This window comes from Chiloscyllium plagiosum, chromosome 21 (assembly GCF_004010195.1).
Source record: "Chiloscyllium plagiosum isolate BGI_BamShark_2017 chromosome 21, ASM401019v2, whole genome shotgun sequence".
Taxonomy (NCBI): Eukaryota; Metazoa; Chordata; class Chondrichthyes; order Orectolobiformes; family Hemiscylliidae; genus Chiloscyllium; species Chiloscyllium plagiosum.
Genome location: NC_057730.1, coordinates 14917339 through 14930884, shown reverse-complemented (window position 1 = coordinate 14930884; position 13546 = coordinate 14917339). Strand labels below are relative to the sequence as shown.

At 40.8% G+C, this 13546-nt stretch overlaps 1 protein-coding gene across 1 annotated transcript in view; it reads left to right on the top strand.

Moving 5' to 3' along the window:
* The window catches only part of hagh (hydroxyacylglutathione hydrolase), a 25622-nt gene extending 17199 nt beyond the window's left edge, over positions 1-8423 (top strand). Inside the window, exons 7-9 of the mRNA XM_043711311.1 lie at positions 2424-2525; positions 4246-4325; positions 8194-8423. Of these exons, the coding sequence (XP_043567246.1) occupies positions 2424-2525; positions 4246-4325; positions 8194-8293 (282 nt within the window). The 3' untranslated portion in view covers positions 8294-8423. The remainder of the gene's footprint in view (positions 1-2423; positions 2526-4245; positions 4326-8193) is intronic.
* The last annotated feature ends 5123 nt before the right edge of the window (positions 8424-13546 follow it).

Sequence of the window (13546 nt, the reverse complement as noted above, 5' to 3'; positions counted from 1 at the left end):
CACCCCACTCCGGCCTATCACCCTCACCTTGACCTCCCTCTACCTATCGCATTTCCAACGCCCCTCCCCCAAGTCCCTCCTCCCTACCTTTTATCTTAGCCTGCTGGACACACTTTCCTCATTCCTGAAGAAGGACTTATGCCCGAAACGTCGATTCTCCTGTTCCTTGGATGCTGCCTGACCTGCTGTGCTTTTCCAGCAACACATTTTCAGCTCTGGTCTCCAGCATCTGCAGACCTCACTTTCTCCTCAATGTCTAGTTTATCCCAACTCTGTTTCCTGTTCATGAGCCAGTCCCAGCCCTTGGTAATATATCATCCCAAAACCATGTAATAGCCTTTTATGCAGCATCTTATTGAATACCTTTTAGAAATCCAAATATTTTATATCTACTGGTTCCCCTTTATCCATCCTGTTTGTTATATCCTCAAAGAACTCTGATGTATGATTTCTTGTATTGACTTTGACTTTTAAAATTACATGGTACTGCCTCCTTAATAATAGATCTATTTTTCCAATAACATATGTTAGCCTAACTGGTCTATCGTTTCCAACTTGCTTTCTCCCTTCTTTTGTGATTAAACATGTTAAATTTACAGTTTTCCAATTCACTGGGACCTTTTCAGAACCTGAACAATTTTGGAAGATTACACACACTGCACCCATTATCTCTGCAACCCATTCTTTTAAGACCCCATCGGGCCCTGAGGACTTGTCAGTCTTTCATCCCATTATTTTTCCTATAACCTTTACCCTAATGATTGTTTATTTAAAGTTCCTCCCTCCATTTTGCCTCTTTATTTTCTACTATTTTTAGGATATTCTTTGTGTTTTCTACTGTAAAGATATACACTAGGCATTTGTTTAAGATGTCCATCATTTCCTTGTGTACCATTATTATTTTGTCATTCACTCTCTAGGAGACCAATGATCATTTCAATTTATCTGTTTCTTTTGTGATACTTGTGGACATTTTTACGATCCACTTTTATATCTCTTGCCAGTTTACTTTCCATATTCGTATTTCTCCCTCTTTCTTTCAGTTATAGCATAGAGCACAGTAACAGACCCTTCAGTTCCAACTCTTCTGCGCCAACTAATTTGACCAATGCCCATTTGCCAGCATTTGGCCCATATCTCTCTAAACCCTTCTTATTCATATACTCATACAGATGCCTTTTAAATGTTGTTATTGTATCCATCTTCATCACTTCCTGGCAGCTCATTCCATACATTCATCACCCTCTGCCTGAAAAGGTAACCCCTCAGGTGCTTTTTAAATCTTTCCCCTGTCACCTAAACCTATGCCCTCTAGTTTTGGACTCCCCCACCCTTGGAAAAAGATTTTGGCTAGCCATGCCCCTCATGATTTTATAAACCTCTATAAGGTCACCCCTTCCGATGCTCCAGGGAAAACAGCCCCTGCCTATTCAGCCTCTCCGTATAACTTGAACCCTCCAGTCCTGGCAACATCCTTATAAATATTTTTTGCATCCTCTCAAGTTTAACAGCATCCTTCCTATAGAAGTGCAACCAGAATTGTACATAGTATTCTAAAAGTGACCTCACCAATGTCCTGTACAGCCACAACATGACCTTCCAACTCCTATACTCAGTGTGATGACCAATAAAGGAAAGCATGCCAAACGCCTTCTTCACCATCCCATCCAACTGCAACTCCACTTTCAAGGAGTTATGTACCTGCACCCCTAGGTCCCTTTGTTCAGCAGGCCCAGGGCCTTTCCATTAACTGCCCTAGTTTGCCTTTCCAAAATGCAACACCTGACATTTATCTAAGCTAAATTCTATCTTCCACCATCTGATCAAGGTCCCATTGCACCCTGAGATAGCCTTCTTCACTGTCCACTACACCATCTATTTTGGTGTCATCTGCAAACTTACTGGTAAATATCCCTTTTATTCACATCCAAATAATGTATATAAATGATGAAAAGCAGTGACCCCAGCAGCAGGGTCTTGTGGCACACTGCTGGTCATCGGCCTCCAGTCCAAAAAGCAATCCTCTACCACCACCTTCTGTCTCCTAACTTCACGCCATTTTCCCAGTCTTCTCTCCAATTACTACATTTCATAGCATTGGACATCTCTTCATTCAATTTGTCACCACTTCCTGAGATAGAGCAGATGGAGCACCTTCCCTTGGAGGTTTTATTTCTCAATGGAATTTCCTGTTGGTATAAACATTCACCAAATGTATATACATATTTTTTAGAGGAAATTAATGAAAAGAATACTATAACATTGGCAGATGAAGAATTACTTTAGCACAGATCTAGAATTTGAAACAAGATGAGAAATGTGGAGTGTCACTGCAAGTATAAATGGGTATTATGTCAAAATTAGTGCTTCAGTATTCCCAATTTCTGTACGTGATTCTAAATTTAGCGTATTTTTGCTTTTAGAGAGTGTACTGCGGGCATGAATATACCATCAACAATCTCAAATTTGCCCGTCATGTTGAACCAAACAATGAAGCCATCAGACAGAAATTATCCTGGGCAAAGGTAAGTTTGCTCATCCTGATGCAAGTTATTAAAGTTAAGCACTTATGGGATTTTATACAGTAATGTGTGAACTGCCCACTTCTACCTTTTGACTTGATTCCTGATTTACTGGCCCTTATGAATTAGCTGTCATGTTGGGTATCTAGAATCTGGCATCTAGAATCATAGTATACCTACAGCGTGGAAGCAAGCCATTCGACCCATCAAGACCACACCAACCCTCCACATAGCGTCCCACCGAGACCCACTTCTCTACCCTATCCATGTAACCCTGCATTCTCCAAGACTAACCCACCTAACCTGCACAATTCTGGACATTACGGGCAATTTAGCATGGCCAATCCATCTAACCTGCACATCTTTGGACTGTGGGAGGAAAGTGGAGCACCTGGAAGAAGCCCATGCATGTACGGGGAGAACGTGTGCAAACTCCACACAGTCACCCAAGATTGGATTCCAACCAAAGTTTCTGGTGCTGTGAGGCAGCAGTGCTAACCACTGAGTCGCAATATCTGTTGAGTTCAATGCTGTACATGTGCATGGCACTGAGAAAGGATTTGGCAAAGATGTGAGGCTTAATGTTTCACAGAAACAGACCAAATTTGACCACCTCACTATATTGTAACTTTATTCTTTATGTGGCTAAGAAACTGGTTGTATTTATTATACTGTAAAGGCTTTTACATTATACCACTTCCAAAGTAAAGCAGTTATGACCTTCAGCTGTTACAAGAGAGAACGCAACTTGCCTTTTATCTACAGAGAATGTGTTTGCCTTCAGTAGTGATGCAGAAACAAGTTAGAAACAGACCTCATGCTGCCAGTAAGAAGCCAAATTAGAGGGAAAGAAAATGATTAAAATACCAGTTGGTACTGCTGTTGAGTCAGGACTTGAGAATGATGATGGGTTTGTATTAAGATTGTGCTGCAGGTCACCAAATTAGTAAAAGGTATGCTTAATGAATAAAGATACAAACTGCAAAGACCACTGACAGGAAAAGAAATGGAGGGCTTGCAATTATATAGTCCTTATAGCCTCAAAAATAGATTACAACCATTTAAGTACTTTAAAGTTTGATCACTATTATCAATGTAGGAAATAGAAGTTAATTTGAACAATTGGCAATGTGATAATAGCCAAAACATCTATTTTAATCCTGTTAGCTGAGGGCTGTTCTACAAAATCTTGGATCCTTGATACCTATCCGAGTTACTGGATGAGACCTCCGTTTAATATCTCGTGCAAAACAAGGCATCTGGGACAGTAGAGCACTCCCTCAGTACTGCAGTGTCAGTCTAGGTTTGTTACACAGACCATTGAAATGGGTCTCAAACCTTCAGACACAATGACAGGAGGATAAATCCATGGTTAAGCCTCCCCCTAATTCTGAATTCCAGAAGTATGGAGTATTAGAGGAAGCCATCAAGAGCAGTGAGACTTGGCTAAAATTTCAGTGAAAGCATCTGACAAGAAATAAAGTCAGGCAAACAGTACCTAAAGTAGCTTAAATATTGGAGAGGAATTTTTTTTCTTTAATTTGTCTTTAAGTTTTGTGCGTTTGTCAGAACAAAATTAAATTGATTGCAGCAAAATATATTGGTTTCATGTCCTAAAGTTAAAATTCTAATACACTCTGTACAACTATTTGACAGTTGTAATGGGTAGATCGCCCATTACTAGTATTGGGTAAATTTAATTTTTTTTAATATTTGATTTTAGGAACATTATGATCTTGGAAAACCTACCATCCCATCCACTATTGGCGAGGAGTTCAGTTACAACCCTTTCATGAGAGTGAGGTACAGTGAAACCCACGTGAAACATTTTTAGGACTTTTGCATCTCCTCAGTCAAAATTCAGACTTCTTGCCACGATGCGATATGAAATGGTAGAGTTGTGAAACATACAATTAACTTCCTTTTATTAACTTTATTAACACAAATAATCGGTGACCTAACCATAATTTTAATCTTATGGGAATTGTCAAAATATCAAAAAAGCAGCATAAAATATAGTAGAGAGTTGATATGAGCTGTACATTTAAAGTAACCAGACCCCTCTAATACCCCAGCTTTAATAACTTACCCCATTTTGAATGCTAATACAGTAATTCCCTCCATATCCGTCGGTGATACGTTCCAAGACCTACTGCAAACCCTATCATTTAAATGGGAAACGTACCTCCCTGGCAGCCCCCGATCCCTGATTCTGGAATGTTCCATGTAATCTTTTCGGGCTGCGGGAAACCGTGGATAACTGAAACCACGGAAACTGATTCTGTGGATGTGGGGTTCTATTGTACAACTCCCAAATGCCCAACAGCCCATTACCACTTTCTTTTTTTCTTAAAAGTGGGGTTTTCTTGTTAACATTTCAGGGGAAAAATTTGGGAAACTATGGTGCAAATGATTAGATAAGTATATCGACATCAAGAGAAAGGTTTCCGAATTAGTCCTAAAGCCTTCAATTAGTGACTTCAGATTCTCACTGTTGAATGGCAACCACTATATTGCATATCATCAAAACCTCAATTCCCCTTATTTACTCACCATTTCTAACTTTCCTCTCCTTCCTCTCCAAACTAATGACCACAAATTGCTGACCTGCAAACCAGAGTAGGTGCTGAGTGGCAGCAGCTCGGCGGCCATCATTAAACAGCTTCTTCAGAACTGTGTCCTTGCATGGATATTATCCACCTCATGCCTTTGTCCACACAAGTCAGAGTGGACTGAACTACAAGCCCCAGCACATCCTCTCACCTGCTGTTGGACTCACATCGACACTTTGATTTGGAGCTCAAGGACATCTACAACTTGCAGCCTTCTGCCAGGTCGCTTTACACACAAGGATGCTGTCACATCTCGTGCATCCTCGCAGGTTGCATCTTGCAGCTTTTGGGGCCTTCTTAGCGCTGACTCGCTTTGTGCTTTCTTGGAGACTGGCACACTCTGTCTGCATCACACTGTTTATTTTAGTGCTTAGGATTTTCATTGTTGAGTTACAGGCTTCCAGCCCCTGTGCCTGCCATTGAATTGAGCACAGAGGGTGAAACAGGCAGTTTGTCAGGGATGGGAAGAACTGAACGGTCAAAGAGCTGGACATGTCACCTTCGACACTGTGCTGCATTAGTGTTAGGTTATCGTCCAAGAGGTTTACTCACTTTCAGAGTGCTACTCCTGCTCCTTCATCAGATGAAGGAGCAATGTTCTGAAAGCTAGTGCTTCCAAATAAACCTGTTGGACTATAACCTGGTGTTGTATGATTTTTAACTTTGTCCACCCCAGTCCAACACCGGCACCTCAACATTGTAGCTACATTAGTGTCATAGCAGCAGCATGTGCCAGAGCTTAAGTGGCAAACACGCGGCACATGCTTCAAGCAAACGTCAAAGGCAAGCAGTCCTTTGGGATTCAAGGAAGATGATAGTCACCAAGGGATATCACCACAATCAATCCATGGCCCTGTCCGATTCCAGTCCCGGTAATTAGTTAAGGTCAGTCCAGCAGGTTGATGCAGCCAGGTCAGCTGCAGTGTTGTGGAGAAAGCACAAGGAGATTTTTTAAAAATTCATTGGTGGGATGTGGGTGTTACTGGCTGCTGCCAGTATTTATTGCCTATCCCTAGTTGCCCCTTGAGGAAGTGGTGGGGAGCTACCACCTTCAACCGCTGCAGTCCACCTGCTGTGGGGTGACCTACAATGCCATTAAGGAGGGAATTCCAGGATTTTGACCCAGCGACAGTGGAGGAGCGACGATATATTTCCAAGTCCGGATGGTGAGTGGTTTGGAGGGGAACTTGAAGATGGTGGTGTTTCCATGTATCTTATGTCCTTGTAAACAGACATGGGCTAGGGTTTGGAAGACGGTGACTGAGGATCTTTGGTGAATTTCTGCAGTGCATCATGTAGATTGTACACACTGCTGCTACTGAGCGTCAGTGGTGGACGCAGTGGATTCTTGTGAATGTGGTACCCACCAAGTGGGCTGCTTTATCCTGGACGGTGTCAAACTTCTTGAATGTTCTTGGAGTTGTACTCATGCAGGCAAGTGGGGAGGATTACATCACACTCTTGATTTGTACCTTGTAGATGTTGGCAGGCTATGGCGAGCCAGAACATGTGTTACCCACCTGCGACCTGCTTTTATAGGAATGGACCAGTTTTCCTTCAGGGAGATGAAGGGAGAGATTGCATGTGATGGCAGAGACATATGAGAGGTGATATAGAAGCAGGAGAGACAATGAGCTGTCACCAGTGAGTGAGTACAAAGTGCAGATGGCAGGAAAAGATTGGTAGTTTGGGAGGATGCAGTGCATCAGTCAGTTAGCGGACATGATGTATTCAGCTGAGAGTTGCGTCCCGTAAGCTTTGATGAAACGTATTTGCAGTGTTTGAGTTAGTCTGAGTTTGAAGGAGCAGCGAGAAGACGATGGCATGGAAGATCATTGGCCTCCTTCCTGCACTGCTGGGTGTTCCTTTTAACAACAGGACACAGGCCTGACCTGTGCCACTCTCTAGGTCCTAGCAGGCTGTGCCTTGTGGCATGGCCTTCTGCAGCAGCCAGCTGTATAAATTACAGCCCTTCTCTCCACCAACCCGGCCACCCATAGCTAAGTGCTGCAGTCCCCAAGGCAGGCTATAGGCTTACCTTTCTGGGCCCTCTCCTCAATGACTGTGATTGCGTAGCTGATCTTTGAATATGGTGCCAACAGCGTGAAAGGACCTGGGCAGCAGTGAATGACCTCTGCCTCTCCTGGCACATGACTGAGTGAGGCAGGCACTGAACAGCCTGATTACTGAATAGAAGGCTGTGTGCAAAAAATAGCTCTGGGCCAGGGCGAACTGCGAATCTCACCCAAGAAAACCCCAGCTGAAGCTTAGCTCATTGCACCCAGCAAATCCAAACGTGAGAGACATCAGTCAACCAGCCAAGGGGTGACACATACATATCTTTATTTAAGCATTCGAGACAAACCTATTCAATGGAAACAGCACACGACCTTACAATCACTTTTCTTTTGTAACGTTCTGGTTTAAGCTATTTTTATAACTGCAGGAACTGCAATCAGTAAACGTATCCAATTCTAGCATCAGATTTACTTCTAGAATTTGGCAAATCCATTACCATTGTCTTATTTTCCCTTTTCTGCTTGGGAAAATCATATCCAGAAGCAGATTAACTTCAGATACTTTGCCAGTCAAAGGTGGATCCATTATCAGTGAACAAATCCACTTGCACCTTCATGCTTTCTCTCCATAGCATCAGTTTCTATTAATTTCACTTTACACTACCCTCTAGTTACAGTAAGGGAACAGATCTTCATTCCTCAACCTGTCAGGAATGAGTTACATCCTGGGTATGCAGGAACAAATAATGCAAAGCTGTCAATTTAGGATCAAAGTATTCTGCAGCCATTTTGCATCGTACTTGGCTCCTTCATTCTTTCCCTGAAACCTTCATCCATAAAACCTTACGGTGCTTGCATGCGCCTATATATAGTCTATCCTAATAAAGTAAATCTCTGCTGCATCAAAACAGAATCTTTCACCATTTATCATCCCCTCGCTAGAATTAAATTATTTTTCAGGTTTAGGGTTTGAGGTCAGAACTCATGTTTATGACTGGGGATTGAATGACTAAGTGCTAAACAGTAAAATTATTTTTACAGGGAGAAGAGCGTACAAGACCATGTTGGACAGAAAGACCCAATTTTGACCATGGATGCAGTCAGAAAAGAAAAAGATCGATTTCAAGTTCCAAAGGATTAATTGCATCTGTACAAACACTTACCTCCAGCACAGTTTTCAATGCAGCACCTTTAAGTGTGCCTGGAGTGGCAGTGATCTACAAAGTACATGTTCAGTGGTGAATGTTCTGTGAAATAAATTGAATTTGCTTTGCAGGTGGAATTTGTAAAATGTATACAGATTTTCTTGTGATACAATCATTTATGATTGTCTGTATGTTCTGAAGTGTAAAGGGCTTTAGTCCTATTGTAACCTGCTTTCATCCAGTTCTTTTTTTCCCTTTAAACCACATCATTTTCACTTCAGTACACTTCTGGTCTCCAAGAGCCAAGCAAATAACTGAGTTGATATTGAGCCAGAAGACTAAACCCCAGTGTTAACTTATCAATTTGACTTGGCAATCATGTATTATTGAGTGATAAACACCAAACATTTGCAAAGTACCTCACCTCCAAGTTTGGAAAACAAAATATAAGACTGTAGATTGTCCCACTCAAATCCATAATGGAGGAGGCACTTTTAAAGTTGCTATAGCCACATATTTCCTATGTTCTTCTAACAAAAGAGGTATAGAGTGAATTTAACAGTAGTGGTATTTTCTGCTCCACCACTGTAAATGCCATCTGTCAGCTCTCCAGTGCCAGCAGCGTCACTCCCAACAAAGCAGAATCAAAAAACTAGATGGAAGATGAGACAGGTGAAGCCTCAACCGTTTCTGAAAAACTGTGGCAAGCGGTGGTGTTAAGTGGTGCGACAGTGACCCTCTCATTTATGGCTTACCCATAACCACTAAGGGTGGACTGTAAAATTCTATTTAGAAGCTCATGATATTTGGTCACTCTGGTTTCAAGACTTATGCTGTCTGCATTGAAGTGTCCACTTCATTAGACTCCCATTTTTCTTCCCACCATTCAATCCCAATTTATTCGTTTCTGAATTTTGAAAATTGTGAAATTCAGATTAGAAGATTCTTTTAGTTAGGATAGTGGTTTGAACGAGAGAGAATTAATTATACTTTAAGTAATAAATAATATATTTTGCTTTTATTTACGCACATTAATGGGTATAATTAACTGACCATTAAGAAACTTTTTATCTGAAGAATCAAAACTGAAATCATTAAATGGATTGTAGCTTGTCAGCTTGTAGTTGGAAAAACTGCATGAACACTATTTTGTTTCCCTCTCCTTGTTAAAACATTAGGACTGCCTTAATATACCTGCATCTGTCTGTACGATAAAATAATTTCCATTATATTATAGACCACATTTAATCTTGGCTTCCTTCCTGGCTTTAATTGTTTATGTGAAATCCAAGGGCTCTGAAGGTCTTTTAAGAATGTGAGAATGCATTGTGAAAGTCACAATAAATATGTTGTGGTAATTTGTCTAAAGCTAAGGCGAAATTAGATAACAATGTATTGATTTAGGATTTTAGCCAAAATGAACTGCTGTGTTGCGGATTGGTTCCCTAACAGAGTTATAGCTAACATGACTGAACTTATCCCTCTTGCACCTCGCTTGTTAGTCTACTATCTTCCAACTCAACATAGATGCTTGTGTAGGCAGGCAATAGTTAGATTCACGCAGCTCTCTCAAAAGTGATCAAAATGTGATGCTGTTTGTGCAATATGTTTATTTAAAATTATCCCAGCTTTTCTGTTTAACATATGATTGGAAGAATTACTTTTTTGGTCTGATTCCTCCTCCTCTACTTCATTTTTATGGAATCTCTTTACTAGCAAGCTTCTCTAATGACACTGTATTTGCTGATTGGGCTTTTGATTTTAATAGCATTCTTGGAATTGGAGTGTTAATGTTGCTGTTAACCAGTAAAATACATTGAGAAAGTAAAACTCATTCTGTGCTTTTCATTTTCTTACACAAGAAGAAAAATGGCAACTTTACATTTATAGAAATGTGGAACAATTTCACAAATGAGGAACAATAAGAGATATTGTACTCGTGCAACTGTGGACTGGCTTATTGCTTTATAAAGACATGCATTTATATAGCACTTTTCACAAGCACTGGCCAACTCAAAATGCGTTAAACCAATGAAATATTTTGAAGACGCTGTTGTAGCTAAATTGCACCCAGTAAACATCCACAATGAGCAATGTAATAATAACCAGTTAATGTGTTTTCTACGACAAAAACAGAAATAATTGAAGGAACTCAGCAGGTCTGGCAGCATCTGTGGAACGAAAGCAGAGTTAATATATCAAGTCCTGTGAGCCTTCAATATCTGCAGTTTTTAGTTCCATACTGTACTGGATGGGGCCCGAGAGACACAGCCCCTGCTCTTTAAAATTGTGCAACAGACCCTTTTAAATTCACCTGTAGAGACAGATAGGGTTTAATGTTTCATCTGCAAAATAGTGTCTTTGACAGTGCAGCACTACCTGAGGACTACACTGGAGAGTCAGCATTGGTTTGTGTGTTCAAGTCATGACTTGCAACCAAACTTTGTAACTCGCACGAGGGTTACCCACTGAGATCCTTTGCTGGCACTCAGTAAAGTTGGAATCTGGGTCTTCAGTGCTAGGTTCAGAATATTTACTGATTCTTCGAAGCAATCTCATCAGAGACTTCAACTGCTATTTTCCATCAAGAAAAATTCATGGCACCCAGTCTGCCGTGGTCCAAAACCCCGTTTTTCAGGCAATCTTCCACTTTTCACCTCATTAATTATCAAGCCAGGCTCTTGGGTGCCTCTCTTGGGGAATTGTGTCACCTGAGAAGTGGATATTTCTGCCAATCATGCTGTGGGTGCCATATTTAAACACAACTCCTACCATTTGAGATGCTGCAAGCCAGAGAACTGCCCTTCAGACTGTGGTACTCAACTAAACCCAGCCCAGAGGAAAGGAAAGTGCTTTAAAAAAGACGAGAGCATCAGAAGTCAGAAATTGCTGGGAAAGAAATCAGCAGGTCTGGCAGTGTCTGTGCAGAGAGAAAGCAGAGTTAACATTTTGAGTTCAGTTCTGAAAAAGGGTCACTGGGGACTTAAAAGGTTAACTTTGCTTTCTCTTCGCAGATGCTGCCAGACCCTTAAGGGTTTTTTTCCGCAGCCATTTGTGTTTTTGGAACAGGGACATGGAAGTGTTGGTGGGCAGGGAGGTGGAAAATCATTTTTTTACAGCATGGGGCATGCAGTCCTCTTCCAAGCCATGCCTTCTCAGTTTTGCCCCTCACCTCAGTCACAGTGACCCCTGGGTCAAACCACCACCAGTTATCTCTGTCCACTGAGAGAGAAGGCCTGTGGTCTGTTAGGACTATGTCAACTTCACCTTTCCCTTTATCCTGCAGTTGTTACTGAAAAAGGGCTCCTATTCTCTAAAACGAACAGGAGCATGCTGCACTAAGGCATAGATCCCAAACCACACAGGCACTGTGCCTTTAAGACAGTTAAATAGCATCACAGCATGTGATGTTCCAATATACAGGTGCCCATCTTGCCTTCAGTTATTCTGTGTCATAGAATCAATATAGATAGTTATAGTTGTGTAATGCATAGTAATATCAGTATGCATAGAACCTAAACTATGTGTGGTAGCTGGGATAGTATTGTGGATAACTTTCCAGATTTCTGACTTAACAGAGTCAGATACCTGTGGCACTTATTATGTGGGTTAACGTATGTTGGAAACCACAAACAGCATCAGTATTCATGCATTTAAGAAGAATCTACATATGAATAGAATTGAAAGAGTTGCTGAGCATGTGGAATGAAGATGATGGGTTCCTAATGGCACTCAGACAGGTCACAGGTGATACACGTACGTGATAACATGATATTGGTAGAATTCTGGGTGAATTCAAGTTTGAGAGTAGCTGATTGGAAAACTAGAGGTTGCATAATATTGTGAGGTGAAAATGGATAGTTTCAATGAAGGTCTTTGCACAATTCAAGCAGGGCACTAAATTTACCCATGGCTTGGAAGAGGACTGCACTCCCCATGTGTTTAAGCTAAGAACTCCTGGACATAAAGGGATATAATTGGATGAGTGTATGGATAGCACTCTATGTCAGTGGTTATCTTAGACTGTCAAATCTCACCCGATGTTGGGACTTCACTTCTACCAAAGGAAAAAGGATGAGGTATAAATCACAGAGCTCCTGAGAATATTCTCCACAATACAGCTGATTTTTCCACCTCTACTCCACCTTCCTGCCTGACTCTTGCCAGCAGTTCCTTTGATTGCTCTCTTCCAACCTCTTCCGTAAGGCAAAAGAAATTTTAACACATGCACCAACAGGTTCAAGAACAGTTTCTTCCCTGCTGTTATTTGATTGCTGAATGGACCTCTCTAACTTTAGATAATGTTGCTCTTGCTTTGTGCAACTCCTGTGCAGTTCTAACCTGTATACCTCTCTCAGTCTAAGCACCTTATCATCTGTATGTCCTTGCATACTGTGATCTGCCTGTACTGCTTGCAAAACAAAACTTTTCACTGTATGTAGGTTCGTGATAACAATAAATCAAATCAAATCAAATCAAAATTCTTAATTCCAATGGTAAAGTTAGACTTGTAAGTGAAACATTTTAGCTATATCTCAAACATTAGTGACTGAGCACCTAACAATTTCTTTTCTTTAAATATTTTTATTGAAAATAGATTTCTTTTTATAAAATTACAAATAACAATAAACCAACAACACTACTATATATAAAAGAATATTTTAAAAAAACCATACAAACAAAACAAGACTATACTCATGTGCAAGATATATAGTCCAGTAGAAGTAATAAGTAAATAAATAACACCATTCAGCGCAACAAAATAATAACTCCCGACCTTCGAGAGCATTGAATATAACACCTGCATTTATACAAAATTCTTCTTCTCGATGTATCAAGTTTGCAAAGTCAGAACATCATGGCTACACAAAATCGCTAATTAAAATGGCAGACAAATGTGCGTATAGGTAATCCAAAAAGGGCTGCAATGTCTTATAAAAGTTTCAGTTTTTTGGTGCACCATATTTGTAAGAAAGTCGAAGAGCATATGTTCCATAATTAGCTTACACCAACCCGACAAACCCAGGGTGTTTTCAGACATCCAGCACATCAAAATATGTTTCCTCACACAGAAAGTAAGGATATTAAAAAGCTTTCTCCCATGAGTGTCAAAAGAAAATAAATTGTGCAGGCACAGGAGAAGAGAAATCAGGTCCATCTTCACTTTGGTCCCCAAGACCCTCCCGATTACTTCTGCCACAGCACTCCGGTACATACGAAGCCTGTGTCAGGACCACAGACAGTGAGTG